Source organism: Perna viridis, chromosome 15 (genome assembly GCF_037379345.1).
Source record: "Perna viridis isolate PV_CMFRI_1.1 ecotype Kerala chromosome 15, ASM3737934v1, whole genome shotgun sequence".
NCBI classification, from domain to species: Eukaryota; Metazoa; Mollusca; class Bivalvia; order Mytilida; family Mytilidae; genus Perna; species Perna viridis.
Genome location: NC_142459.1, coordinates 19,213,135 through 19,239,371, shown reverse-complemented (window position 1 = coordinate 19,239,371; position 26,237 = coordinate 19,213,135). Strand labels below are relative to the sequence as shown.

At 39.7% G+C, this 26,237-nt stretch overlaps 2 protein-coding genes and 1 long non-coding RNA gene across 3 annotated transcripts; 2 read left to right on the top strand and 1 right to left on the bottom strand.

Moving 5' to 3' along the window:
* Positions 1–2,768: 2,768 nt before the first annotated feature.
* LOC148597348 (uncharacterized) lies at positions 2,769–21,904 on the bottom strand. Its single transcript, XR_015919226.1, has 2 exons — positions 21,801–21,904; positions 2,769–3,140 (listed from the first exon to the last, which is right to left on the bottom strand). It is a non-coding gene; the product is annotated as an uncharacterized LOC148597348 (long non-coding RNA).
* On the top strand, positions 15,111–16,064 carry LOC148597349 (uncharacterized). The gene is made up of 2 exons (XM_088563441.1): positions 15,111–15,321; positions 15,634–16,064. Exons 1-2 carry the CDS (start codon positions 15,138–15,140, stop codon positions 15,918–15,920), a joined length of 471 nt encoding a protein of 156 aa, XP_088419567.1. The 5' UTR covers positions 15,111–15,137; the 3' UTR covers positions 15,921–16,064.
* A 1,395-nt stretch (positions 21,905–23,299) lies between the features above and the next one.
* On the top strand, positions 23,300–25,754 carry LOC148597347 (uncharacterized). Its single transcript, XM_088563579.1, has 3 exons — positions 23,300–23,535; positions 24,881–25,280; positions 25,668–25,754. The coding sequence occupies exons 1-2, from the start codon at positions 23,337–23,339 to the stop codon at positions 25,273–25,275; spliced, it is 594 nt and encodes a 197-aa protein (XP_088419705.1). The 5' UTR covers positions 23,300–23,336; the 3' UTR covers positions 25,276–25,280; positions 25,668–25,754.
* The last annotated feature ends 483 nt before the right edge of the window (positions 25,755–26,237 follow it).

The window sequence follows — 26,237 nt, the reverse complement described above, 5'->3', positions numbered from 1 at the left end:
AACGCACAAAAACAAACGGACAAAAATCTTTCACCACATTACATAATAGAATTGGATGTAATGTAACCACAAAATTAGGTCACCGATCAAAAACACGATTAACGATGTACTTTAAGAAAACAGACAAAAACATCAATCACATACATTTTAACATGTAAGCACATGTACGGTTAAGGTACTTAAACAAAAAAGATCAACACGAATAATTGTCCAATTTTCATTCCACATTATAACTACTACGTAGGACCACATGAGGCTGGGATAATCTATTCGGAATATAAAAAAATAAAAACAAAATAACATACGTAGACCAAATTTGCTCTACACACAAGACCTTGAACACAGAAAATGGATTGCCCCATGAACTCCTGCATGAACGTTAGTGCATCGGAGGGTGAGCTGATTCTGCTTCTTACCAAACACAAAAAGTATAACAAAAAGCATTACCACTACCGTATAACAAAAAACATTACCACTACCGTATAACAAAAAACATTACCACTACCGTATAACAAAAAGCATTACCACTACCGTACATTTTCATGAAACTATTAAACAGTCGACAACTAAACTAATCTGTAAATTGTTTAAGCACGAAATTTAATTCAAATTTAATGCAACATTCGTTGGAATGTGGAATTTTACAGAATAACAAAATCAATTCCGCAATTTTATTTCATACAGAATTTAAAGGTAGTCTCATTATTTTCACTGATCTGTTTGAGAGCTTAATAAGACTGGGAGATAATCGTATTGTAGTTGCAGATTTATTGCTGTAAATCCTAATATAACGGTGAAATATTCGTTTTTTTTCTGCTTACATATCGCCGGTGAATTTATGTAATTTGCCACTGTCGTAAGCATAATTGACACCTTTAACAACATTACTGTGATTCAATTCAGTGACCCGATTCAAAAACGTCCTATCTTCACTCAAGTGTTTTAATAATTGGTACACAGTCTTCTTACGAAGTGAATTTCGATGGCACAAATAATTTTAAACACTGATTTCTAATTCTATATTCATAAAGATATAGTAGATTACAATAAGCGAATATGTAACTGAAGACTCTTGATATTAAACGATTTTAGGAAATTTCAGCAACATCGGCCATGTTTTTTCCCAAAGATAAAAAATCCCCACATAAGTTCTATGCAGGATACCCCAAGGCACATGCATACCAAGTTTGTTTCCAATTGGTCAAATAGTGTCAAAGGAGCAGATTTGTTTTTAACAAAATAACATTAAAACTTTAAACAATAAATCCCACATAACTAAATGGTTTTAAAACAAAAATTTGACCGCAAATAAATCTCATAATGATGAACACTTTTATCCTCAAGGAGTTATATGCAAAGTACTACTGTCTGATCCATATGTTTGATTTTTAGAAACAGTCGCCATGTTTTTCGATGGATCATAAATCCCCACACCTGTTGTATGCAGGATACCCCAAAGAACATGCATACCAAGTTTGCTTCCAACTGTTAAAGTGGTGTGAGATCTAGAGGAGAAAAGTTCTGAAAAAAAGTTTACGACGACGGACGCCAAATGATGGCAATAGCTCAAATGGCCTTTCGAGCTAAACAGGAGGACAAAAATGTATAAGCTACTCTAGTAAGTTGTTTTGTAAGGACATAAATAAAACAAAATATCCCATTAATGTCATTTATTAAAAGGCGAAAACTCAAACAGTAATATAATTGAATTCGAGTGTCACGGTCAGAGATTAGGCAAATGATATAAAATTAATAAAACAGTTGCCACTCCCTACACAATTTAAAATTTCTTACAACAAAAAAGGCATAGCATATAAAAACGGCCATAGCCAAAATTGAAGTCGATGACGGTGCAGCCATACCATAGCAGAATACAAATGGAGACTATGTAATGCAAGAGTAATCAAGGGAACCAAGATTACAGAGTATTCAATAGAATGTAATCCAGGGACAAAGACCAGACATGGAAAACAGACATAAAGTAACCAAAATCATGCATACGAAGAAACAAAAGCAAATAAGCAACTCGGACTCCACTGAAAACTGAGAGCATGGACCAGGTGCATCGGTAGGGTAAGAAACTTCTGCTTTACTAGAAACACCCGCCGAGTTGCCCATAAAAAGTCAAGTCCGGGGTAGACAAACGAGGAAAGGAAAACTATGACACCCATTGAATAAATCTGATTTCAATGTGCAGATGGATACAACATAACCAATACGATATCAAGCACGACGGGAATTGCCATTGCGAGCAAGAGCGAATATTCCCCCCCCCACCCCGGCAAAATTTAAGTTTCCAATGTTATAATTGTATTGTTATACCTATTCAATTCTTTTGTGAGACCTATTTTCAAATTTGTAGCTATTCATGTTTTTGAGATAATACTATGTCCTACTTTGTGACCTAAGGATGCCATTTTGGAAATTTTTGCTTGGATTCCGAGGTATGACTGATACGCATTATATTACTAAGTTTCATTAAATTTGTTGAATGAATAAAAAAACTTATGGTCGTGTGAAAAAAGTGGATTTCGGCATCCATACAATTTTCAGTTTTTCGTTGCCATAGCAACAGATAACATATCGATTCACTTTTTTGCTTTATTTTATTAGGCTCTTTAAACTGTACCACCATACTAAATTTCAAGTTTCTAGCCACCTCGGTTTCCGTGATATAGAATGTCCTAGATTATAAATTGTGGTAGCCATTTTGAAAATGGCAGCATATCAGCGAACAACTTTTAAGCGAATTCCGAGATATTAATGAGAAGCAGCATGCAACAAAGTTTCATTCCAATTGCCTATTAAATAAACAAGTTATAGGTGTGAGAAAAAAGTGGATTTTGGTATCCATGAAATTTTCAGTTTTTTCGTTGCCATGGTAACTGACAACACATCGATTCTGGTTTTTTTGCTCAATTTTATTAGACACATTGTGTTCTACCATCATACCAAATTTGAAATTTTTAGCCACCTAGGTTTCCGAGATATTGCAATGTGCTGGATTATGAACGTTTCACGATTCCATGGAAACGGTAGCCATTTTGTTTTCGCCAAAAGTTTCGGTGCACCCTTTCTCAATACCATCTACCTCCATACCAAGTTTCAATTCATTCCCGTCAGTGATGCTCTCTAAAACTCTGGAGAAAAATCATTGGAAGAAAAATAATAACAAATTTTAAGATGTGCTTGCAAGCAGTCATTAAAGTCTCCTCACGTTCCCCAAATAGTCTTAGAACCCAATATTTTGAAATCTGCATATAATATTAAGCTAAAGTAACATAAAATTTCGATGAATTCAAAATTCGGGGCACCTTACTTTGAATGGCAGCCAACTTGGATATTTCAATATAAATATAAATATGCACTTAACCAAGTTTTGATAATTCTATTGAAAAGTTCGTCTGATTTTTGTGATATATATAAATGTACAGTTCCTTAATGAACGAGAAACATCTGAAAAATCACCTTTCGTTTTTTGTTTTTGTTTTTTTTTTTTCGTTATTCTATATTATGACTATTCTTTTCTCGCCAAAGCACCCCTCTTTTCATTTTTTTTGTGCCGTGCGCATCTGTAGACTCGTCACTCCACAGGTAAAACAATAGTTGCTATCCCCTCTTAAGATAATAATTACCATAATATTCCAAATCTTCAATAGAAAAATCATACCCGTTCCGTTGAAGGTAAAAAAATGTTCAATATTGGAGTGGAGAGAGGAAGAATATTCCAAATGGATAGAACAACATTTTTTTTATTATGTCATTATAGTTTTATACGGCGATCTGTCTGTGTATTTTTTCGTCAATCAGTCGGTCCTCTCATTGTTATAAACAGCCCCGTGCAGGTCCGGATGTTAAAAGAATAGGCCTGCAGCAGCGCTAAGCTTGTCGTAAAAGGCGACTAAATAGTGCTCAGAAACCTAGCCGGGGGCTAGGCGCTCTGCCCACAGAGCAACTGGGATGTGTGCCCCAGGTGGTGGAATGGGGTACCCCTGGTGTGTTACATGCTGGGGTTGTCAGGCTATAATACGGAAAACCTGACCGCAAACCATAGTGGTGCACCGTGTTGGGAAAGATGCCACGTTCCTCGCACGTTAAAGAACCCTGCTGTGGTATTCGATAGGAGTAGGAACCTTTCCGCTCCGCCACAGGAGGTTAAGTTGCTCGATCTTACCCATCCCCCTTTTTCCAGTGGCAATCAAAATTTGTCGACCCTATTATCCTTGTGACCCGTCCATTTTTTTCATTTCATGTTCATTATATCATCCATTTCATGTTCATTGTCTGAATATAGCTGAAATATTGCTGCTCGGACGTTAACCCCTAACAAACAAAACAAACGTCACTCCACAGGTAAAACAATAGTTGCTATCCCCTCTTAAGATAATAATTACCATAATATTCCAAATCTTCAATAGAAAAATCATACCCGTTCCGTTGAATGTAAAAAAATGTTCAATATTGGAGTGGAGAGAGGAAGAATATTCCAAATGGATAGAACAACATTTTTTTTATTATGTCATTATAGTTATATACGGCGATCTGTCTGTGTATTTTTTCGTCAATCAGTCGGTCCTCTCATTGTTATAAACAGCCCCGTGCAGGTCCGGATGTTAAAAGAATAGGCCTGCAGCAGCGCTAAGCTTGTCGTAAAAGGCGACTAAATAGTGCTCAGAAACCTAGCCGGGGGCTAGGCGCTCTGCCCACAGAGCAACTGGGATGTGTGCCCCAGGTGGTGGAATGGGGTACCCCTGGTGTGTTACATGCTGGGGTTGTCAGGCTATAATACGGAAAACCTGACCGCAAACCATAGTGGTGCACCGTGTTGGGAAAGATGCCACGTTCCTCGCACGTTAAAGAACCCTGCTGTGGTATTCGATAGGAGTAGGAACCTTTCCGCTCCGCCACAGGAGGTTAAGTTGCTCGATCTTACCCATCCCCCTTTTTCCAGTGGCAATCAAAATTTGTCGACCCTATTATCCTTGTGACCCGTCCATTTTTTTCATTTCATGTTCATTATATCATCCATTTCATGTTCATTGTCTGAATATAGCTGAAATATTGCTGCTCGGACGTTAACCCCTAACAAACAAAACAAACGTCACTCCACAGGTAAAACAATAGTTGCTATCCCCTCTTAAGATAATAATTACCATAATATTCCAAATCTTCAATAGAAAAATAAAACCCGTTCCGTTGAATGTAAAAAATGTTCAATATTGGAGTGGAGAGAGGAAGAATATTCCAAATGGATAGAACAGCATTTCCTTATTATGTCATTATAGTTCTATACCGCGATCTGTCTGTGTATTTTTTCGTCAATCAGTAGGTCCTCTCACTGTTATAAACAGCCCCGTGCACGTCCGGGTGTTAAAAGAATAGGCCTGCAGGAGCGCTAATCTTGTCGTATAAGGCGACTAAATAGTGCTCAGACACCTAGCCGGCGGCTAGGCGCTCTGCCCACAGAGCAACTAGGATGTGTGCCCCAGGTGGTGGAATGGGGTACCCCTGGCGTGTTACATGCTGGGGTTGTCAGGCTACAATACGGAAAACCTGACCGCAAACCATAGTGGTGCACCGAGTTGTGAAAGATGCTACGTTCCTCGCACGTTAAAGAACCCTGCTGTGGTATTCGATAGGACTAGGAACCTTTGCGCTCCGCCACAGGAGGCTAAATTCCCCGACCTTACCCATCCCCCCTTTTTCCTGTGGCAGTCAAAATTTGTCGACCCTATTATTCATGTGTCCCATCCTTTTTTTTTTCATTTTATGATCTATTTCATGTTCATCGTCTGAATATAGCTGAAATATTGCTGCTCGGACGTTAAACCCCAACAAACAAACAAAAACAAACACTGTTATAAACATACATACTCTTATTGCAATAAATGGCGGATTACTATAATCGGCCATTGATAGAAACAAGTGCATGTAGTCATAAACTACAGACTATATTTTTTTTCCAAATCACACAAACAAATATTTTATTTGTAAATTTCAAAAACTCATTTAAACATGTCATTAATTTTAATACATTTGTTCTTAATAACAACAAAAAATTGTCTTGGTTTTCCATATGACCTTGAACAAATTAATGCGTCATTGCATTATTTGTACATATTCATTTTATTTTACAATTGCATGTTAACGCAATATAAGTATTTACACTGAAGTATATATAATTTTCATTCGAGGGTCCTAAATTGGGCAGGCTGTCTAAATATAGGTCAGTTAATATTCATCCTAAGCCCATAACTTTTTACGTAACACTAATATATTTTAAGGAGTTGGACCTAATGTAAGGGAAACAACTGTTAAAAATCATTGGAACGTTTGTAGTCAGTATTTGATATCAATCTCATGTAAGCAATACAGCAACTCGCATTGATTTCATTCTGTTTAAAACAAAAGGTTTGGGGACATTGAATATGATACAAATATAGCACATATTTCAAGGGTTGTTTCCTTTACCCTAGGTCTACCTCTTTAAATTAGCATAAAACGAATGTCATATGCAGTTGAAGAACGCATTACCTTTATGTTGCTATTATAGTCATTTTAATTCAATGCACAGTCGCTTTAACATTTTTAGAATTCATTCCTATTGTACGTGTTCAACCCTTGACATCTGACCGGGGATTAAGTTAATGTTAAAAAAGACATGTAAAATGGAGTCACAGGCAGAAAATGCTAACATGTGACACTTGAGTGAATAAAAATACTAAAAAAAACAAACTTCAGTCGCCCAAACAAGAGCATGTATATAGACATTAACGCTAATGTGAAACCTGTGGAAAGACATATTTTTGCATTTTCACTGTTTCCTTCCGGTAAGTATTATGGGGAACGGGACACGTTTATGACACCCAATCAGTAGTTAAGCGTAAAAATTGATTGATTGTTGGGGTTTAACGCATGAGCAGCAATAGTTCAGCTATATTCTGACGAATATGAAATGTATGATGAAATGAACATGAAATAATGATGATGTAATGAAAAAAAGGGACGGGACACAAGGATAATTGGGTCGACAAATTCTGATTACCACTAGAAAAAGGGAAGCATGGTTAGGGTCAGGCAATTTAGCCTCCTGTGACGTGTGAAATTTGAAACAAAAAGTGTTTAAACCAATACTAACACACAAAAGCCAAAAGAGCGTGAAATTTGAAAGATCTTTTACGTTAAGGTCATCTTTTCAAAAGCATCTCAAACACTGTAAAATCTAAAAAAAAATTTGTTAACAATATGTCATTTTTTGTTTACTTTTTTGTTTCTGTTGGATCTTGATAACCAAAGAAGTTTAGACCCATCATCTGTTTATGTTATTATATGATAAATATTGTTCCTCGTTGTGCTTCAAATGAATTTTTCACAGTCCCAATTGCATACAAATAATTTGGTTTTCTTTAAAAAAAAAAAAAATAAATAAAATCATGGTCTATGTGAAACAAAAAACATGTACAATACTTTGCATTTGAAAAAAAAAAATTAAAAATCTGGTACATGTAAATAGTAGCAAATCATAGAATGATAGATTGGTTTTGTTTGTTGAAGTTTGACGTCCGCGTTGCAATATATCATCTATATTCATGCAATAAAGGCAAATCATAGAAAGATTTAAATCTGTTTTCGCTTAAGAAAACTAAATGTTTAAAATCATAGATACCTTTAATACGCACTTTACCACAAGCTGAATTTTTACGCTGAAACGGATGTTTTCAAAAATACAAATCACTGCTAAAGTGAAGAGCGGATTGTGTAATTTTGAAAATTCCCCGTATTTCCCTCATTTGGCGTCTGTCGTCGTTAACATTTTTTAACGGCGTCCAGGTTTTTCGACAGATCACATATTCCAACATGATTTATATGCAGGATACCCCAAGGAACGTTCACACAAAGTTTGATTCCAATTGGTCAACTAGCGTCAGAGGAAATTTTTGAAAGAAATCTATATTACTAAAGGAAGATACAGATTTCTTTGAGCCGCAACTCCTCTGAAACCATACAAGGTCGAATATATTTGTGATTTGTGGTATATATGTGTACTTCCTAAATTTGTCTTTGAGACAATCTTTTTTCTACGGAAAACTCGATTTTTTGTGAAACGGTCTTGAACAAATCAAACATTTTTGCGCAGTCAAAATAATTTTGCCTGGTGTTCGCAAAATCCACACAATCTAGAAGAACATGTTTGATAGAGAAAGGACAATCACATGGGATACACTCAGGTCGAGGACCGCCAACAAGCAAATGGCCATGTGTAGATTTAGAATGTCCAATCCGACATCTAGTCATGATCACTTGCTCTTTGCGATTGCCCGATCCGGACTGATGAACACCTAGATCGGGTTTTATGGAATGGAGTTTGTTGTGTTCACGACCGTCCCATCGGTCCTCCCACATCTTCAAAGTATATTTTCTTAATAAAGGTCTAAAATCGGTGTATGGCAAACTACCTTCCTTTATTATTTCATTAAATGTCTTTTTGGCAACCCTGTCTACAACTGAATTCTCCTGAATACCAACATGACTGGGTACCCAGAGAAAAACAATCTCTTTATCAAATTCCCGAAGTCAATGAATAAAATATAAAATTTGTAAACATTTGTGTTTGTTGTTTGTTAGGGTCCGAGCAGAATATTCAGACGATGAACATGAAATTGATGACGAAATTAAAAAAGGGATGGGACACAAGGACAATGGGGTCGACAAATTTTGGTTGCCACTGGAAATTGGGAGAGGTGGATAGGGTCAGGCAATTTAGTCCCCTATGGCGGAGCCCTATGGTTCCTACTTCGGGAGAATACCACAGGGTTTGTTAACGTGCAAGGAATGTAGCATCTTCCCCAACACGGCGCACCACTATGGTTTGCGGTCAGGTTTTCCGTATTATAGCCTGAAAACTCCACCATGTTACACGCCATGGGTGCCTCATTCCACCACCTGGGACACACATCCCAGTTGCTCTGTGAGCAGACATCCTAATCCCCGGAAAGGTTTCTGAGCAATATTTAGTCGCCTGCAAAAAACTTCTAAAAAAAGAGCTATAACACAAAACATAACTGAACATTAAAAAATTTAAATTGCACCACAGATAGATCTCCTCATGCTCAAAGCTTCTAATTTGATGTCAGAATTTGCCTAAACCTAATGATTTTGGAGACATATGCGAAAACGTACCGTCTTATTCCTATATTTTATATTTAAAAATACAACAGCCATGTTTTTTGACAGATCAAAAATCAAAAATCAGTTTTCTGTAGGATACCCAAAAGACCATTTATACAAGTTTGATTCCAGTTGGTAAAGTAGTGTCAGTTTGTTTGTTGGGGTTTAACGTCCGAGCAGCAATATTTCAGCTATATTCAGACAATGAACATGAAATGGATGATAAAATGAACATGAAATGAAAAAAAAAGATGGGTCACAAGGATAATAGGGTCGACAAATTGTGATTGCCACTGGAAAAAGGGGGATGGGTAAGGTCGGGCAATTTAGCCTCCTGTGGCGGAGCGCAAAGGTTCCTACTCCTATCGAATACCACAGCAGGGTTCTTTAACGTGCGAGGAACGTGGCATCTTTCCCAACACGGCGCACCGCTATGGTTTGCGGTCAGGTTTTCCGTATTATAGCCTGACAACCCCAGCATGTAACACGCCAGGGGTACCCCATTCCACCACCTGGGGCACACATTCCAGTTGCTCTGTGGGCAGAGCGCCTAGCCCCCGGCTAGGTGTCTGAGCACTATTTAGTCGCCTTTTACGACAAGCTTAGCGCTCCTGCAGGCCTATTCTTTTAACACCCGGACCTGCACGGGGCTAAAGTAGTGTCAGAGGAGATTTTGAGATTTTCAAAAAAAAACAACATTCGAAATAGCAAAGAAAAAAGGACAATTACTCCAGCATGACTAAACAGGTTAAAATGAAAATTTCACCACTTCTTGATGTACATTTTTACTCGTGTCAGAATTTTTCTCAACCTAACGACTTTAATATGCCACAAAACGTCTGTCTGACCCCTATGTTCTATTTTTTTGTAACGGGAACCATGTTTCTCCACACATTAGTTTTAATTGCGGATACGACAAGGAGCATTCATACCAAGTTTGGTTACAATTGGTGAAGTAGTGCCAGAAATGAAACGCGTTTTTAGTAAATTGTCAACAATGAGGACGACGGACGCGAAGTAATGGCAGTAGCTCACATGGCCTGGTGCCACGTGCTGGACAGGGTATCAAAAGAATAGGCCCGCAGTTTGTTTGTTTGTTTGTTGGTGATTGATGATGATTGTTGGGGTTTAACGTCCGAGCATCAATATTTAAGCTATATTCAGACGATGAACATGAAATTGATGACAAAATGAACATGAAATGATAAATGGAAAAAGGGGTGGGACACAACGAGAATGGGGTCGACAAATTTTGATTTCCACTCGAAAAAGGGAGGATGGGTAAGGTCGGGCAATTTAACCTTCTGTGGCGGAGCGCAAAGGTTCCTACTCCTATCGAATACCACAGCAGGGTTCTTTAACGTGCGAGGAACGTGGCATCTTTCCCAACACGGCGCACCACTATGGTTTGCGGTCAGGTTTTCCGTATTATAGCCTGACAACCCCAGCATGTAACACGCCAGGGGTACCCCATTCCACCACCTGGGGCACACATCTCAGTTGCTCTGTGGACAGAGCGCTTAGCCCCCGGCTAGGTTTCTGAGCACTATTTAGTCGCCTTATACGACTAGCTTAGCGCTGCTGCATGCCTATTCTTTTAACACCCGGACCTGCACGGGGTTAAAGCAAACTAAGAATACACCCTGATTACACAGGCAAATGTCATGTTTTTTTCACGAATTAGTTTGTTTATTTGTTTGTTGGGGTTTAACGCCCGAGCAGCAATATTTCAGCTATATGAACATGAAGTGGATGATAAAATGGACATGAAATGAAAAATGGGATGGGACACAAGAACAATGGGGTCGACAAATTTTGATTGCCACTGGAAATAGGGAGAGGTGGGTAGGGTCGGCCAATTTAGTTTGTTTGTTGGTGTTTAACGTCCGAGCAGCAGTATTTCAGCTATATTCAGACGATGAACATGCAATTGTTGATAAAATGAACATGTAATGATGAAATGATAAAGGGATGGGACACAAGGACAATGGGGTCGATAATTTTTATTTGCCACTGGAAATAGGGAGAGGTGGATAGGGTCGGGCAATGATAAATGGAAAAAGGGGTGGGACACAACGAGAATGGGGTCGACAAATTTTGATTTCCACTCGAAAAAGGGAGGATGGGTAAGGTCGGGCAATTTAGGCTCCTGTGGCGGAGCGCAAAGGTTCCTACTCCTATCGAATACCACAGCAGGGTTCTTTAACGTGCGAGGAACGTGGCATCTTTCCCAACACGGCGCACCGCTATGGTTTGCGGTCAGGTTTTCCGTATTATAGCCTGACAACCCCAGCATGTAACACGCCAGGGGTACCCCATTCTACCACCTGGGGCACACATCCCAGTTGCTCTGTAGGCAGAGCGCCCTAGCCCCCGGCTAGTGTTTCGAGCACTATTTAGTCGCCTTCTACGACAAGCTTAGCGCTGCTGCAGGCCTATTCTTTAAACACCCGGATCTGCACGGGGCCGGCCAATTTAGCCTCCTGTGGCGGAGCCCTATGGTTCCTACTCCGGGAGAATACCACAGTATGTTTTTTTTCAACGTGCGAGGAACGTGGCATCTCCGCCACATGAGGCTGAACCAACCCACCTCTCTCTATTTTCAAAAAAAGTTATGCCGTTTGGGTAGGCGTCCTCTGCTTATCAAGAAACACCTGACAAGCTGCTAAAATCCAGTTTAAAGGGTTATCAAGAGACACCTGACAAGTTGTTCAAATCCAGTTTAAATTAACAAAGGCAAACTACAACTTCGTGAACAAATGTGAAGAATATGTCTACGTGAAATAAGAAATGATGCACTTGATTGTCTGTGTGAAAAACAAATAATACTGATACCGAAAAGTACATCTGTACCGTCAACCCTACCACATTCATCACGTATATTAAAAAATCTAAAACCCTGTTTTGCCTAATATAAACATAGGTTACCATGGTTGCAGACAACAGCGTACCATTTAATATTGATTGACACAGATTGAAGACCTTAAATTTGTGGCTACTTAACAAGACAAATCGTATCTTTGCAGCTGAATTTTCTTTGTGTGTGATTAGCTAATTTAATGGAAGACCTTGTATCATAATAAATATTGTAATCAAGTATAAGTTCAAAGTATATTTAGGCAAAAGGGTACGTCAAATAGCAACTTCAACATAATGTGTATGTATTTACTGTTTATTATTATTGTTATAATTAACAAAATAAATTTTCTATCCGAGGTACTTATGCATATCACACACGACCCGATGCCCATACTTACAATTGCTAAAATAAGTATGGTATCTTTTGTCTTTCAAAAGTTTCGGAATTTCGGTTGTTTCGTTTTAATTCTTTAAATTCTATGACATTAATTTTGTAATGAATTTTCATCAATATATTTATTTCTGTTGGGAGCCCCGTGCAGGTCCGGGTGTCAAAAGAATAGACCTGTAGCAGCGCTAAGCTTGTCGTAAAAGGCGACTAAATAGTGCTCAGAACCCTAGCCGGGGGCTAGGGCGCTCTGCTCACAGAGCAACTGGGATGTGTGCCCCAGGTGGTGGATTGTTTGTTTGTTTGTTGGGGTTTAACGCGGAGCAGCAATATTTCAGCTATATTCAGACAATGAACATGAAATGGATGATAAAATGAACATGAAATGAAAAAAAGGATGGGTCACAAGGATAATAGGGTCGACAAATTTTGATTGCCACTGGAAAAAGGGGGATGGGTAAGGTCAGGCAATTTAGCCTCCTGTGGCGGAGCGCAAAAGTTCCTACTCCTATCGAATATCACAGCAGGGTTCTTTAACGTGCGAAGAACGTAGCATCTTTCCCAACACGGTGCACCACTATGGTTTGCGGTCAGGTTTTCCGCATTATAGCCTGACAACCCCAGCTGTAACACGACAGGGGAAAACCCATTCCACCACCTGGGGCACACATCCCAGTTGCTCTGTGGGCACAGCGCCTAGCCCCCGGCTAGGTTTCTGAGCACTATTTAGTCGCCTTATACGACTAGCTTAGCGCTGCTGCAGGCCTATTCTTTTAACACCCGGAGCTGCACGGGGCCCAAGGTGGTGGAATGGGTTACCCCTGACGTGTAACATGCTGGGGTTGTCAGGCTACAATACGGAAAACTGACCGCAAACCATAGTGGTGCAACGTGTTGGAAAAGATGCCAGTTTCCTCGCACGTTAAAGAACCCTACTGTGGTATTCTCCCGGAGTAGGAACCATAGGCATCCGCCACAGGAGGCTAAATTACCCGACCCTACCCACCTCTCCCTATTTCCAGTGGCAATCAAAAGTTGTCGACCCCATTGTCCTTGTGTCTCATCCCTTTTTCATTTCATCATTTCATGTTCATTTTATCATCAATTTCATGTTCATCGTCTCAATTTAGCTGAAATATTGCTGCTCGGACGTTAAATCCCAACAAACATATTTCTGTTGGATGTAAAATCTTACATACAATTACATTGATTAATTTTGGTATTTAACCCCGAACAACAATATAAGTTTTATCCCGGCAATGAACATGGAATTGACGATAAAATGAACATCATATGATGATGAAGTGAAAATGGGATGGGACACAAGGATAATAGTGTCGACGAGTTTTCATTGCCACTAGAAATTGGGCGAGGTGCGAAGGGTCGAGCAATTTAGCCTCCTGTGAAAAACCGATGCTTGCTCTCATGCGGAATTCCACAGCAAGGTTCTTTAACGTGTGCAGAACGTGTTTTTTTTCCCCAACACGGTGCTCACTATGGTTCACAATCAGATTGTCCGTATAATGGCCTGACGACCCCATCATGTAGCATGCTAAAGTGGCCCCATTCCACCACACAGATTAATTGATTGTTGGGGTTTAACGTCCGAGCAGCAATATTTCAGCTATATTCAGACGATGAACATGAAATGCATGATAAAATGAACATGAAATGATGAAATAAAAAAGGGATGGGACACAAAGGCAACAGGGTCGACACATTTAGTTTGTCACTTAAAAAGGGAGGGATGGGTAAGGTCGGGCAATTTAGTCTCCTGTGGCGGAGCGCGAAGGTTCCTACTCCTATCGAACATCACAGCAGGGTTCTTTAACGTGCGAGGAACGTGGCATCTTTCCCAACAGGGTGCACCACTATGGTTTGCGGTCAGGTTTTCCGTATTATAGCCTGACAGCCCCAGCATGTAACACGCCAGGGGTACCTCATTCCACCACCTGTTGCACACATTACAGTTGCTCTGTGGGCAGAGATTGATTGTTGTTGTTTAATGCCGTTTTTGTCGGGAGTTTGTGGATTGCTCGATGAATTTGTAATTTTCGGTAAGGGTGTATTGAAGAAGAAAGTTGTTCCTGGCTCTATTATTATCGTTCAAAGATTTGTTATCAGATATTGGTCTTTCCAATATAGTCTTCGTTGCACTATCGAAATCTGTTTAGAAAAAAGTAAATTTCAGTGCATAAATTCCAGGATTGATTCAAACTATGTTAAACTACCGAACATGCAATTTATAAATTTCCACCTTAAATATATTATCAAAGTAGTATTAGAAGGAAGATGACTGAATTGTATTTGCAAATTGCTGTTTGAAACCTTGATTTTGGTTTTCATATTTCAATTTTCTGTTATTGACTCCACTAACCCGTCGCCAGATAGCATAATTCGCAATCGACAAACTAACGCCACAAATTCTTCAAGAACAAAATTATTTGTTCCTTAATCTTAAATGTCATCTTGATGCCTTATCTTTAAGAATACTAGCATGAAATACAACTTGAAACCACGAAGTCATTTACACATGATGTATTTAATTATTATGGGGCTGATTACAAAAGTAATGACAAATACTTCAAAACAATTCTGAGTTTTTTTTTTGTCGAAATTTTAAACCACAGATACCAAAGCATTTTTATAAAAAGTAACTAGTTAGTGTATAAATACTTCTCCATCTTGCAGCAAGGTATATATCCTCTCTGTTTGTGTATTCATGGCACTTTCAAAGATGGTTTCGGCATTATTGATTGCTATGTGTATAGCGCTTGTATCAAGCACAGTTCCGGGAATAGGCGGAGGCGGAGGAGGAGGAATCAGCTTTGGAGGTTATAGTGGTGGAGTTGGTGGGGGTGGCGGATTTGGTGGTGGTGGTGGAGGATACGGCTTTGGAGGATACTGTAAGTTTAGACCTACATGTATACCAAAAAAACGTATATAGTAACATCGAAAATATCTTATAATTACTATCTGAATGAATCAGATAATAGCATAACTTTTGATAATTGCAGTTTGAAGTAAAATGTAACATTGTAGCTTCCAAAATGCTGAGTATGATATACATGTAACGAGAGATAATGGTCACCATTATTCATGTATTTTGTTTAGTTTGTATAATTTTTCTATTTCGTATCTGACGATTGTTGGAAAGGTAATACAACATGCTTCATGTATAAGACAATGGTTACAACCATCATTTATTTGTCACTCAGGGAGGCTGTGGTGCACCTGCAGACTGTTCAAATGCCGATGGTACGAATGGCTTGCATTGCACAGATGTAATTGGCCACTTCGACCATACTGGGGAAAAACTTGTTGTGTATGGCTTCCCTGGTGGGCAACACGATCATATAGTTCGTCGTATGGAGGTTTTGGAGGTAGCGGGGGTTTTGCTGGAGGACTAGGTCCAGTTGGTGGGGTAGGAGGAGGAGGTCCAGTCGGAGTTGGTGGAGGTGGAGTAGGCGGGAGTTTTGGTGGATTTGGAAAAGGCGCATATTAATCTAGAAAGTAACACCGCCATTACAATATTACAAAAACCAACGTAAAGAAACCATTGATAATTTAAGACTTTCATGTTTCCTTTTGAGTTTATGACTTTGTAAAATAATCTTATATCAACATAAATATTTTAGATCCATTACAAGATATTTTGTTTGTTTGTTCGTTGGGGTTTAACGTCCGAGCAGCAATATTTCAGCTATATTCAGGCAATGAACATGAAATAGATGATAAAATGAACATGAAATGAAAAAAAAGGATGGGTCACAAGGATAATAGGGTCGACAAATTTTGATTGCCACTGGAAAAAGGGGGATGGGTAAGGTCGGGCAATTTAGCCTCCTGTGGCGGAGCGCAAAGGTTCCTACTCCTATCGAAAACCACAGCAGGGTTCTTTAACGTGCGAGGAACGTGGCATCTTTCCCAACACGGTGCACCACTATGGTTTGGGGTCAGGTTTTCCGTATTATAGCCTGACAACCCCAGCATGTAACATGCCAGGGGTACCCAATTCCACCACCTGGGGCACACATCCCAGTTGCTCTCTGGGCAGAGCTTCTAGCCCCCGGCTAGGTTTCTGAGCACTATTTAGTCGCCTTTTACGACAAGCTTAGCGCTGCTGCAGGCCTATTCTTTTAATACCCGGACCTGCACGGGGCTACAAGAAATTAAAAAAGGAATAAGGAATAATTTGTCTGTGCGATTGTAGCATGTTAGACGAGACTTTTATTTAAGCCACGAATTATAGTTCAGTTACATCATACGCCGCATGTTTCAACACAACAAAACAAATGTGTTGTTTAAGACGAAATGAAATTTTAATCCGAGCTCGAGGTAGTGACGATCTGACAGTCTACACAAAAAAGTGCAGAGATTAGAACGCATTAATAGTTTGGTAGTGTGATATACTACAACATGTTTGTTTGTTTGTTGGGGTTTAACGTCCGAGCAGCAATATTTCAGCTATATTCAGACAATGAACATGAAATGATAAAAAAAAGATGGGTCACAAGGACAACAGGGTCGACAAATTTTGATCGCCACGAGAAAAAGGGGGGATGGGTAAGGTCGGGCAATTTAGTCTCCTGTGGCGGAGCGCAAAGATTCCTACTCCTATCGAATACCACAGCAGGGTTCTTTAACGTGCGAGGAACGTGGCATCTTTCCCAACACAGTGCACCACTATAGTTTGCGGTCATGTTTTCCGTATTATAGCCTGACAACCCCAGCATCTAATATGCCAGGGGTATCCCATTCCACCACCTGGGGCACACATCCCAGTTGCTCTATTGGCAGAGCGCCTAACCCCCGGCTAGGTTTCTGAGCACTATTTACTCGCCTTTTACGACAAGCTTAGCGCTGCTGCAGGCCTATTCTTTTAACACCCGGACTTGCACGGGGCTACAAGAAATTAAAAAAGGAATAAGGAATAATTTGTCTGTGCGATTGTAGCATTTTAGACGAGACTTTTATTTAAGCCACGAATTATAGTTCAGTTACATCATACGCCGCATGTTTTAACACAACAAAACAAATGTGTTGTTTAAGACGAAATGAAATTTTAATCCAAGCTCGAGGTAGTGACGATCTGACAGTCTACACAAAAAAGTGCAGGGATTAGAACGCATTAATAGTTTGTCAGTGTGATATACTACAACATGTTTGTTTGTTTGTTGGGGTTTAACGTCCGAGCAGCAATATTTCAGCTATATTCAGACAATGAACATGAAATGGATGATAAAATGAACATGAAATGAAGAAAAAAAAGAGGGGTCACAAGGATAATAGGATCGACAAATTTTGATTGCCACTGGAAAAAGGGGGGATGGGTAAGGTTGGGCAATTTAGCCTCCTGTGGCGGAGCGCAAAGGTTCCTACTCCTATCGAATACTACAGCAGGGTTCTTTAACGTGCGAGGAAGGTGGCATCTTTCCCAACACGGTGCATCACTATGGTTTGCGGTCATGTTTTCCGTATTATAGCCTGACAACCCCAGCATGCAACACGCCAGGGGTACCCCATTCCACCACCTGGGGCTTGAATATAACTGTTGCTCAGGCGTTAAACCTGAACAATCAAGCAATCATATTAATGATTGATTGTTGGTGTTCGACACAAAATCAGCAATATTTCAGCTATATCCGGGCAATAAACATGATTGTTTGTTTGTTTGTTTGGGTTCAACGTCCGAGCAGCAATATTCAGACGATGAACTTGAAATGAAAAAGGGATTGGACACAAGGACAATGGGGGGTCGACAAATTTTAGCCCCGTGCAGGTCCGGGTGTTAAAAGAATAGGCCTGCAGCAGCGCTAAGCTTGTCGTAAAAGGCGACTAAATAGTGCTCAGAAACCTAGCCGGGGGCTAGGCGCTCTGCCTACAGAGCAACTGGGATGTGTGCCCCAGGTGGTGGAATGGGGTACCCCTGGCGTGTTACATGCTGGGGTTGTCAGGCTATAATACGGAAAACCTGACCGCAAACCATAGTGGTGCGCCGTGTTGGAAAAGATGCCACGTTCCTCGCACGTTAAAGAACCCTGCTGTGGTATTCGATAGGAGTAGGAACCTTTGCGCTCCGCCACTGGAGGCTAAATTGCCCGACCTTACCCATCCCCCTTTTTCCAGTGGCAATCAAAATTTGTCGACCCTATTATCCTTGTGACCCATCCTTTTTTTTTCATTTCATGTTCATTTTATCATCCATTTCATGTTCATTGTCTGAATATAGCTGAAATATTGCTGCTCGGACGTTAAACCCCAGAAACAAACAAACAAACAAACAAATTTTGATTGCCACTGTAAATAGGGAGAGGTGGGTAGGATCGGGCTATATAGCCTCCTGTGGCGGAGCCCTATGGTTCTTACTCCGGGAGAATACCACAGTAGAGTTCTTTAACGTGCGAGGAACGTTTGTTTGTTTGTCGGGGTTTAACGTCCGAGCAACAATATTTCCGCTATATGCAGACGGCCCCGTGTAGGTCCGGGTGTTAAAAGAATAGGCCTGCAGCAGTGCTAAGCTTATCGTAATATTGCCGGGGACTAGGGCGCTCTACCCACAGAGCAACTGGGATGTGTGCCCCAGGTGGTAGAATGGGGTACCCCTGGCATGTTACATGCTGGGCTTGTCAGGCTATAATACGGAAAACCTGACCCACAAACCATAGTGGTGCACCGTGTTGGGGAAAGATGCCACGTTCCTCGCACGTTAAAGAACCCTACTGTGGAATTCTCCCGGAGTAGGAACCATAGGGCTCCGCCACAGGCAGCTAAATTGCCCGACCCTACTCACCTCTCCCTATTTCCAGTGGTAATCAAAATTTGTCGACCCCATTGTTTTAGTGTCCCATCCCTCTTTCATTTCATCATAATTTCATGTTCATCGTCTGAATATAGCTGAAATATATTGCTGCTCGGACGTTAAACCCCGACAAACAAATATATTCAGACGATGAACATGAAATTGATGATAAAATGAACATGAAATGATGGTGAAATGAAAAAGGGATGGGACACAAGGACAATGGGGTTGACAAATTTTGATTGCCACTCGAAATAGGGAGATGTGGGTACGGTGGGGCAAATTAGCCTCCTGTGGCGGAGCCCTATGGTTCCTACTCCCGGAGAATACCACAGTAGGGTTCTTTAACGTGCGAGGAACGTGGCATCTTTCCCAACACGGTGCACCACTACGGTTTGCGGTTAGATCTTCCGTATTATAGCCTGACAACCCCAGCATGTAACACACCAGGGGTACCCCATTCCACCACCTGGGGCACACATCCCAGTTGCTCTGTGGACAGAGTGCCCTAGTCCCCGGCTAGGGTTCTGAGCACTATTTAGTCGCCTTTTTGCAGGCCTTTTCTTTTAACACCCGGACCTGCACGGGGGAATAAACATGAAGTGCGTGATGAAATGAACATGAAATGAAAATTGGGATGGGACCAAAGAATAATATAGCGAAGAGTTTCGATCTCCACCGGAAATAGACATCCTGTGGCAATGTCGAGGCTTCTTCCTCTGCCAAATATCACAGCATGATTCATTAACGTGTGAGGAACGTGACATTTTTCCAACACAATTCACACCATTATGGTTAGCGTACAGGATTTCTGTATTACGGCCTGACGACCCAAGCTTGCAGTGGTGCCCATTATACTACCTGGGGCATACAAACCAGTTACTCTGTGGGCAGAACACCCTAGTCCCGGCAAGGTATGGATATAGTCGCTGTTTAATTTTCTTTTACATACTTAACGTTGCTACAAGCCTTTTCTTTTGACATCCGGGCATGCACGGGCTTCTCATATAACGGTCGATAAGCATTAATATTTTGTTTGTTTCTTGGGGTTTAACGCCCGAGCAGCAATATTTCAGCTATATTCAGGCGATATAAGCATTAATAAGAAATGTATTCTATTGCTTAAATCCTATACAAGCTATTGGCTACACATGAACAAGATGTTTTTGATGAAAATTTTCATAATTAGCAACAGTTTGTTTGTTGGGGTTTAACGTCCGACCAGCGATATTTCAGCTTTATTCAGACGATGAACATGAAACGGATGAATAAATGAACATGAAATGAAAAAAGAAGATGGGACACAAGGATAATAGGGTCAATTTTTTATTGCCACTGGAAAAAGGGGGGATGGGTAAGGTCGGGCAATTTAGCCTCCTGTGGCGGAGCGCAAAGGTTCCTACTCCTATCGAATACAACAGCAGGGTTCTTTAACGTGCGAGGAACGTGGCATCTTTTCCAACACGGTGCACCACTATGGTTTGCGGTCAGGTTTTCCGTATTATAGCCTGACAACCCCAGCATGTAACACGCCAGGGGTACCCCATTCCACCACCTGGGGCACACATCCCAGTTGCTCTGTGGGCACTATTTAGTCGCCTTTTACGACAAGCTTAGCGCTGCTGCAGGCCTATTCGTTTAACACCCGGACCTGCACAGGGCCTTAATAAGCTTAGTATCCCCTGTCAATCGACAAAGGGTTAAATGAGTTGGTAATGTGAAAATCTTACATAATGCATATCTATCGTAGGAATTTCGATCTTTCCAAGGCAAATTTTGTTTCATACATTATCACCTTATTTTTAAAGGCTTATTCAGCGAAATAATTTATTATGTTCTTATTTAACTAAAAAGTGTATTCAGATTTGTATACAATATCATAAAAACAAGGGTTTTTTCCAATTTTATTTATTTTCCGTTTTGATTCTGTCTGTGAATACAAATTTGTCAAAATATTATATTATGAAAATAAAACATTTCGATTTATCCGACAGAATATGCTACGAATACCAGATATTTTCAAGGACATACGGCGGGGAATAAATTATTTGTATTTCGTTTTACAACATTTGAATGAGCAAATAAAACAGTCAACATGTAACTTACTAAACAAAATGAATAAAAACTTTTTGAAATGTCTTTCAGAGACAACAACACCAAAACTGGGTGACAACATTAATTAAATACAAGCGTTAAAACTGAAGTGGTGTACCCCATTCTATATTTTAGTACATTTGTATTATAGGGAATAGGCCAAAGGCTGAATTGAGCTTGTCGTAGGAATCAACTAAGAGTGATGTGTTAGGACTGACTTTCATGCACGTGGTATAAATGATAAAATTTTCTGCCACAATTGTTTCACCGATTTTTCCGATGGCAACCAAAAAATAAAAAAAATGCTCAAGTGTTACATGAGAATCTATAGAAAGAAATCCTTAATTTTCCACAAAAAGCAAGTTTAATCGTTTACCGACATATTCAAATACCTTTTTATAATATTGACTCGCGAGTACTTTCATGTAAACAAAATACAGGGCAAGTTGGACCAGTATATATGAAGATGATGATGATATTATCTCTTACCCTACTAACGTTTCTTGTCCATGTTTTAAATTGGGTTTACTATTCATCGTGATATTTATCGGTTCTTGATGGTTCTATGTCCTGTCCTCATACATGGTCTTCCGGACTCCTCTAGTACCATTGTCACTGTTGATGATACCATATATTTCATTTGTACATTTGGTATATCTTAAAAGTTAACAGCAGTTTTAAATGAATATGTCTAAAAATGAAATATTAACCTTAAGGAAATGATTTTAAAATACATAGCATTTTTTCTGTCATAACATATGAAGATACGTGATTAAACGTAAATGCATGTATCGTATCAATTGTTTTAAAAAAGATTCCAGTAAAATAAGTAGTAAATAATAATGTTGATCGATTAAAAACCCGGAGGATGGTGGTTAGTATATTTCACAACTGCTTAGTCACACAAAAAAATTACTGATGTTTTACAATGTCGTACGAGGTATAAAGGAAAATGCGGTAGCACAAGAGGAATATCACGCCTCTCAGAAGAAATCGTAAACTCTTACCGTATTCATTTTTCAAATCTTTTAAGCAAGTCCTCTACACAACTGAAGTAAGTTAACGACTATTCTGTACGTGCCTTGCAATATACCTCACGGTATTTGAAAACATTGTGGGATAAGTTGTTGGTCGAAATAGTCGATCAAAAACCGCAAGTAAATTTGATCTAAATACTTTGATGTTTGTTTGTTTGTTGGGGTTTAACGTCCGAGCAACAATATTTCAGCTATATTCAGACGATGAACATGAAAGTGATGATAAAATGAACACAAAATGATGATGAAATGAAAAAGGGATGGGACACAAGGACAATGGGGTCGACAAATTTTGATTGCCACTGAAAATAGGGAGAGGTGGGTAGGGTCGGGCAATTTAGCCTCCTGTGGCGGAGCCCTATGGTTCCTACTCCCGGAGAATACCATATATTTCATTTGTACATTTGGTATATCTTAAAAGTTAACAGCAGTTTTAAATGAATATGTCTAAAAATGAAATATTAACCTTAAGGAAATGATTTTAAAATACATAGCATTTTTTCTGTCATAACATATGAAGATACGTGATTAAACGTAAATGCATGTATCGTATCAATTGTTTTAAAAAAGATTCCAGTAAAATAAGTAGTAAATAATAATGTTGATCGATTAAAAACCCGGAGGATGGTGGTTAGTATATTTCACAACTGCTTAGTCACACAAAAAAATTACTGATGTTTTACAATGTCGTACGAGGTATAAAGGAAAATGCGGTAGCAACATCACCAGCGTGACCATGTCAAGATGACAATACTACACATTGTTAACCAATAAACATATACATTTCTTAAAAACCGACAAAGAGATGATTTATCAAACTAATTTGTTGTAACTAAAAACAATAATTTCTTTTCAATCAAATGTCAATAATTCTCAGCCAAAGATCCATAACCAAAAAAATTAAACCTACTTCAAAGTGAAGATTTCAGTATAAATATGTCCACATTTGAATGGATGGGCACATTCCTGATTTGACGTTAAACCAATCATGGCAATGAGACAAATGATATCAGTTGCTTTATTTGCTTCTGTTTTGGTTTTAGCCGTATCTGGTTACAGCTATGGAGGAGGTCGCCGCTTTTATGGCAGTAACTTTGGTAGTATTGGAGGGGGATTTTCCGGCGGAGTAGTTGGAGGTGGACTCATAGGTGGTGGATTTAGTGGTGGCTATGGAGGATACGGAGCTGGTGAGATTCGCGATATATAGTCATCATTAATACAGCGTTATTCATTGCTATTTAGACCAAATAACATTTGTTCAAACATTTCCTCATGCATAAGACCTATAAATTAACGTTTTTAAGATATGTTTTACTCTGTACAGCCAATGGTCAATGTTGATAATTTTCACCATCATTCAAGATGTCCACAAGAGGAATATCACGCCTCTCAGAAGAAATCGTAAACTCTTACCGTATTCATTTTTCAAATCTTTTAAGCAAGTCCTCTACACAACTGAAGTAAGTTAACGACTATTCTGTACGTGCCTTGCAATATACCTCACGGTATTTGAAAACATTGTGGGATAAGTTGTTGGTCGAAATAGTCGATCAAAAACCGCAAGTAAATTTGATCTAAATACTTTGATGTTTGTTTGTTTGTTGGGGTTTAACGTCCGAGCAACAATATTTCAGCTATATTCAGACGATGAACATGAAAGTGATGATAAAATGAACACAAAATGATGATGAAATGAAAAAGGGATGGGACACAAGGACAATGGGGTCGACAAATTTTGATTGCCACTGAAAATAGGGAGAGGTGGGTAGGGTCGGGCAATTTAGCCTCCTGTGGCGGAGCCCTATGGTTCCTACTCCCGGAGAATACCACAGTAGGGTTCTTTAACGTGCGAGGAACGTGGCATCTTTCCCAAAACGGTTCACTACTATGGTTTGCGGTCAGGTTTTTCGTATTATAGCCCGACAACCCTAGCATGTAACACGCCAGGGGTACCCCATTCCACCATCTGGGGCACACATCCCAGTTGCTCTGTAGGCAGAGCGCCCTAGCCCCCGGCTAGTGTTCTGAGCACTATTTAGTCGCCTTCTACGACAAGCTTAGCGCTGCTGCAGGCCTATTCTTTTAACACCCGGACCTGCACGGGGCCTAAATACTTTGAATGAACAAAATGTAGCAACATTTATTAACTTGTCATTTTGGAAAGTCAAATATGAATACGTTAATAACCAGGCATCAGTTTCACAAAAAGTCGTTAGTGTAAAATTGATCGTAAGTTGTGACGTAACAATGCTATTTTCTGTTGTGAAGTCATTACTTGCGATCAACTTTACACTTACGACTCTTTGTGAAATCAACGCCAGAATTATATTGCGCTCTGAAGTGTTGTATTATTTGTTATTGTTTTTTTTATGAAAAATTAAATATTCAAATTAATTTATCCGACATAAATAACCAAAAACAAAGGCCCATAGTTTAGCCATGTTTATCATTCATCGTTTATTCAAAAACACAAAGGATTTATCATATATATCATATAAGGCTAAGATTATAGGACTCAACTTACCTTTACAGGCAGATGGTGGTGTACCTGCAGAAACTGGGGATGTCGATGGGGTGAATGGCAGATAAGAAACACTTGTGTCATACCTTTCTTCAACTTTTGGTCAAAGACCTGCTGCAAATGGCTTCCATGGTGGGCAACTAACAGTTTCTCCTACGGAGGCTACGGTGGTGGTTTTGGAGGAGGATTTGGAGGCAGTGGTGCAATAGGAGGTTTGGGAGGCAGTGGTGGATTTGGTGGATTAGGAGGATTTGGTGGCAGCGGTGGGTTTGGTGGTGGATTAGGTGGAGGAATTGGCTCAGTCGGTGTTACAAGTGGTAGTGCTGGATTCGGATCATTTGGAGGCGGAGTAGGCGCGGGTGGATTTGGTTCTGGTTTTAAGTATGGAAAAGGCTCTAAGTACTAAAACAGGTTAGAATCTTGTAAATTGTCATTATAACAACCTGTTCAATTTTGTAATTATTGGAACAAAGGTTGATTGTAAAATTAAATATCAAACTGAAAAAAAAGTTTACCATTACGTTCAACGATACAGAGCGAAATATAAATATATCTAGACAAGGCCGCGATCAGTCACTGTTTGATATGCTTGTGACTAAATCTAGCAATGCTCAATATAAACCCCTAAAATCAGTCCGAAATGACATTTCACACCATTTATTGATTTTATATTACGGCAATTCATATAAGTGAAACAAGAAAATGATGTAATATGCATGTTGATACCTATATGAATTAAATCAGTTATAGTGTTGTGTTTCAGCTATTACACTCCTGTATTGTTTTATATCATTTCAGGCAAATGTACATTCACGTGTGGTAATCACAAGGTTCCAAGTTGTTTTTCTGATAATTTTCTAATATAAAATAGATCTTTCTCAACAGGTTGTGTTTTCATTCTCTAAAAGCCCCGTGCAGGTCCGGTGATAAAAGAAAAGGCCTGCAGCAGCGCTAAGCTTGTCGTATAAGGCGACTAAATAGTGCTCAGAAACCTAGCCGGGGGCTAGGCGCTCTGCCCACAGAGCAACTGGGATGTGTGCCCCAGGTGGTGGAATGGGGTACCCCTGGCGTGTTATATGCTGGGGTTGTCAGGCTATAATACGGAAAACCTGACCGCAAACCATAGTGGTGCCCCGTGTTGGGAAAGATGCCACGTTCCTCGCACGTTAAAGAACCCTGCTGTGGTATTCGATAGAAGTAGGAACTTTGCGCTCCGGCACAGGAGGCTAAATTGCCCGACCTTACCCATCCCCCCTTTTCCAGTGGCAATGAAAATTTGTCGACCCTATTATCCTTGTGACCCATCCTTTTTTTTTTCATTTCATGTTCATTTTATCATCCATTTCATGTTCATTGTCTGAATAAAGC

What these genes read in the sequence shown, in the direction of transcription:
- LOC148597347 (XM_088563579.1), top strand. Translation starts at nt 23,337, where the DNA reads ATGGCAATGAGACAAATGATATCAGTTGCTTTATTTGCTTCTGTTTTG. An exon ending in CTATGGAGGATACGGAGCTG is followed by an intron (nt 23,536 to 24,880) that starts GTGAGATTCGCG and finishes TTACCTTTACAG; the next exon opens with GCAGATGGTGGTGTACCTGC.
- LOC148597349 (XM_088563441.1), top strand. Translation starts at nt 15,138, where the DNA reads ATGGCACTTTCAAAGATGGTTTCGGCATTATTGATTGCTATGTGTATA. An exon ending in ATACGGCTTTGGAGGATACT is followed by an intron (nt 15,322 to 15,633) that starts GTAAGTTTAGAC and finishes TTTGTCACTCAG; the next exon opens with GGAGGCTGTGGTGCACCTGC.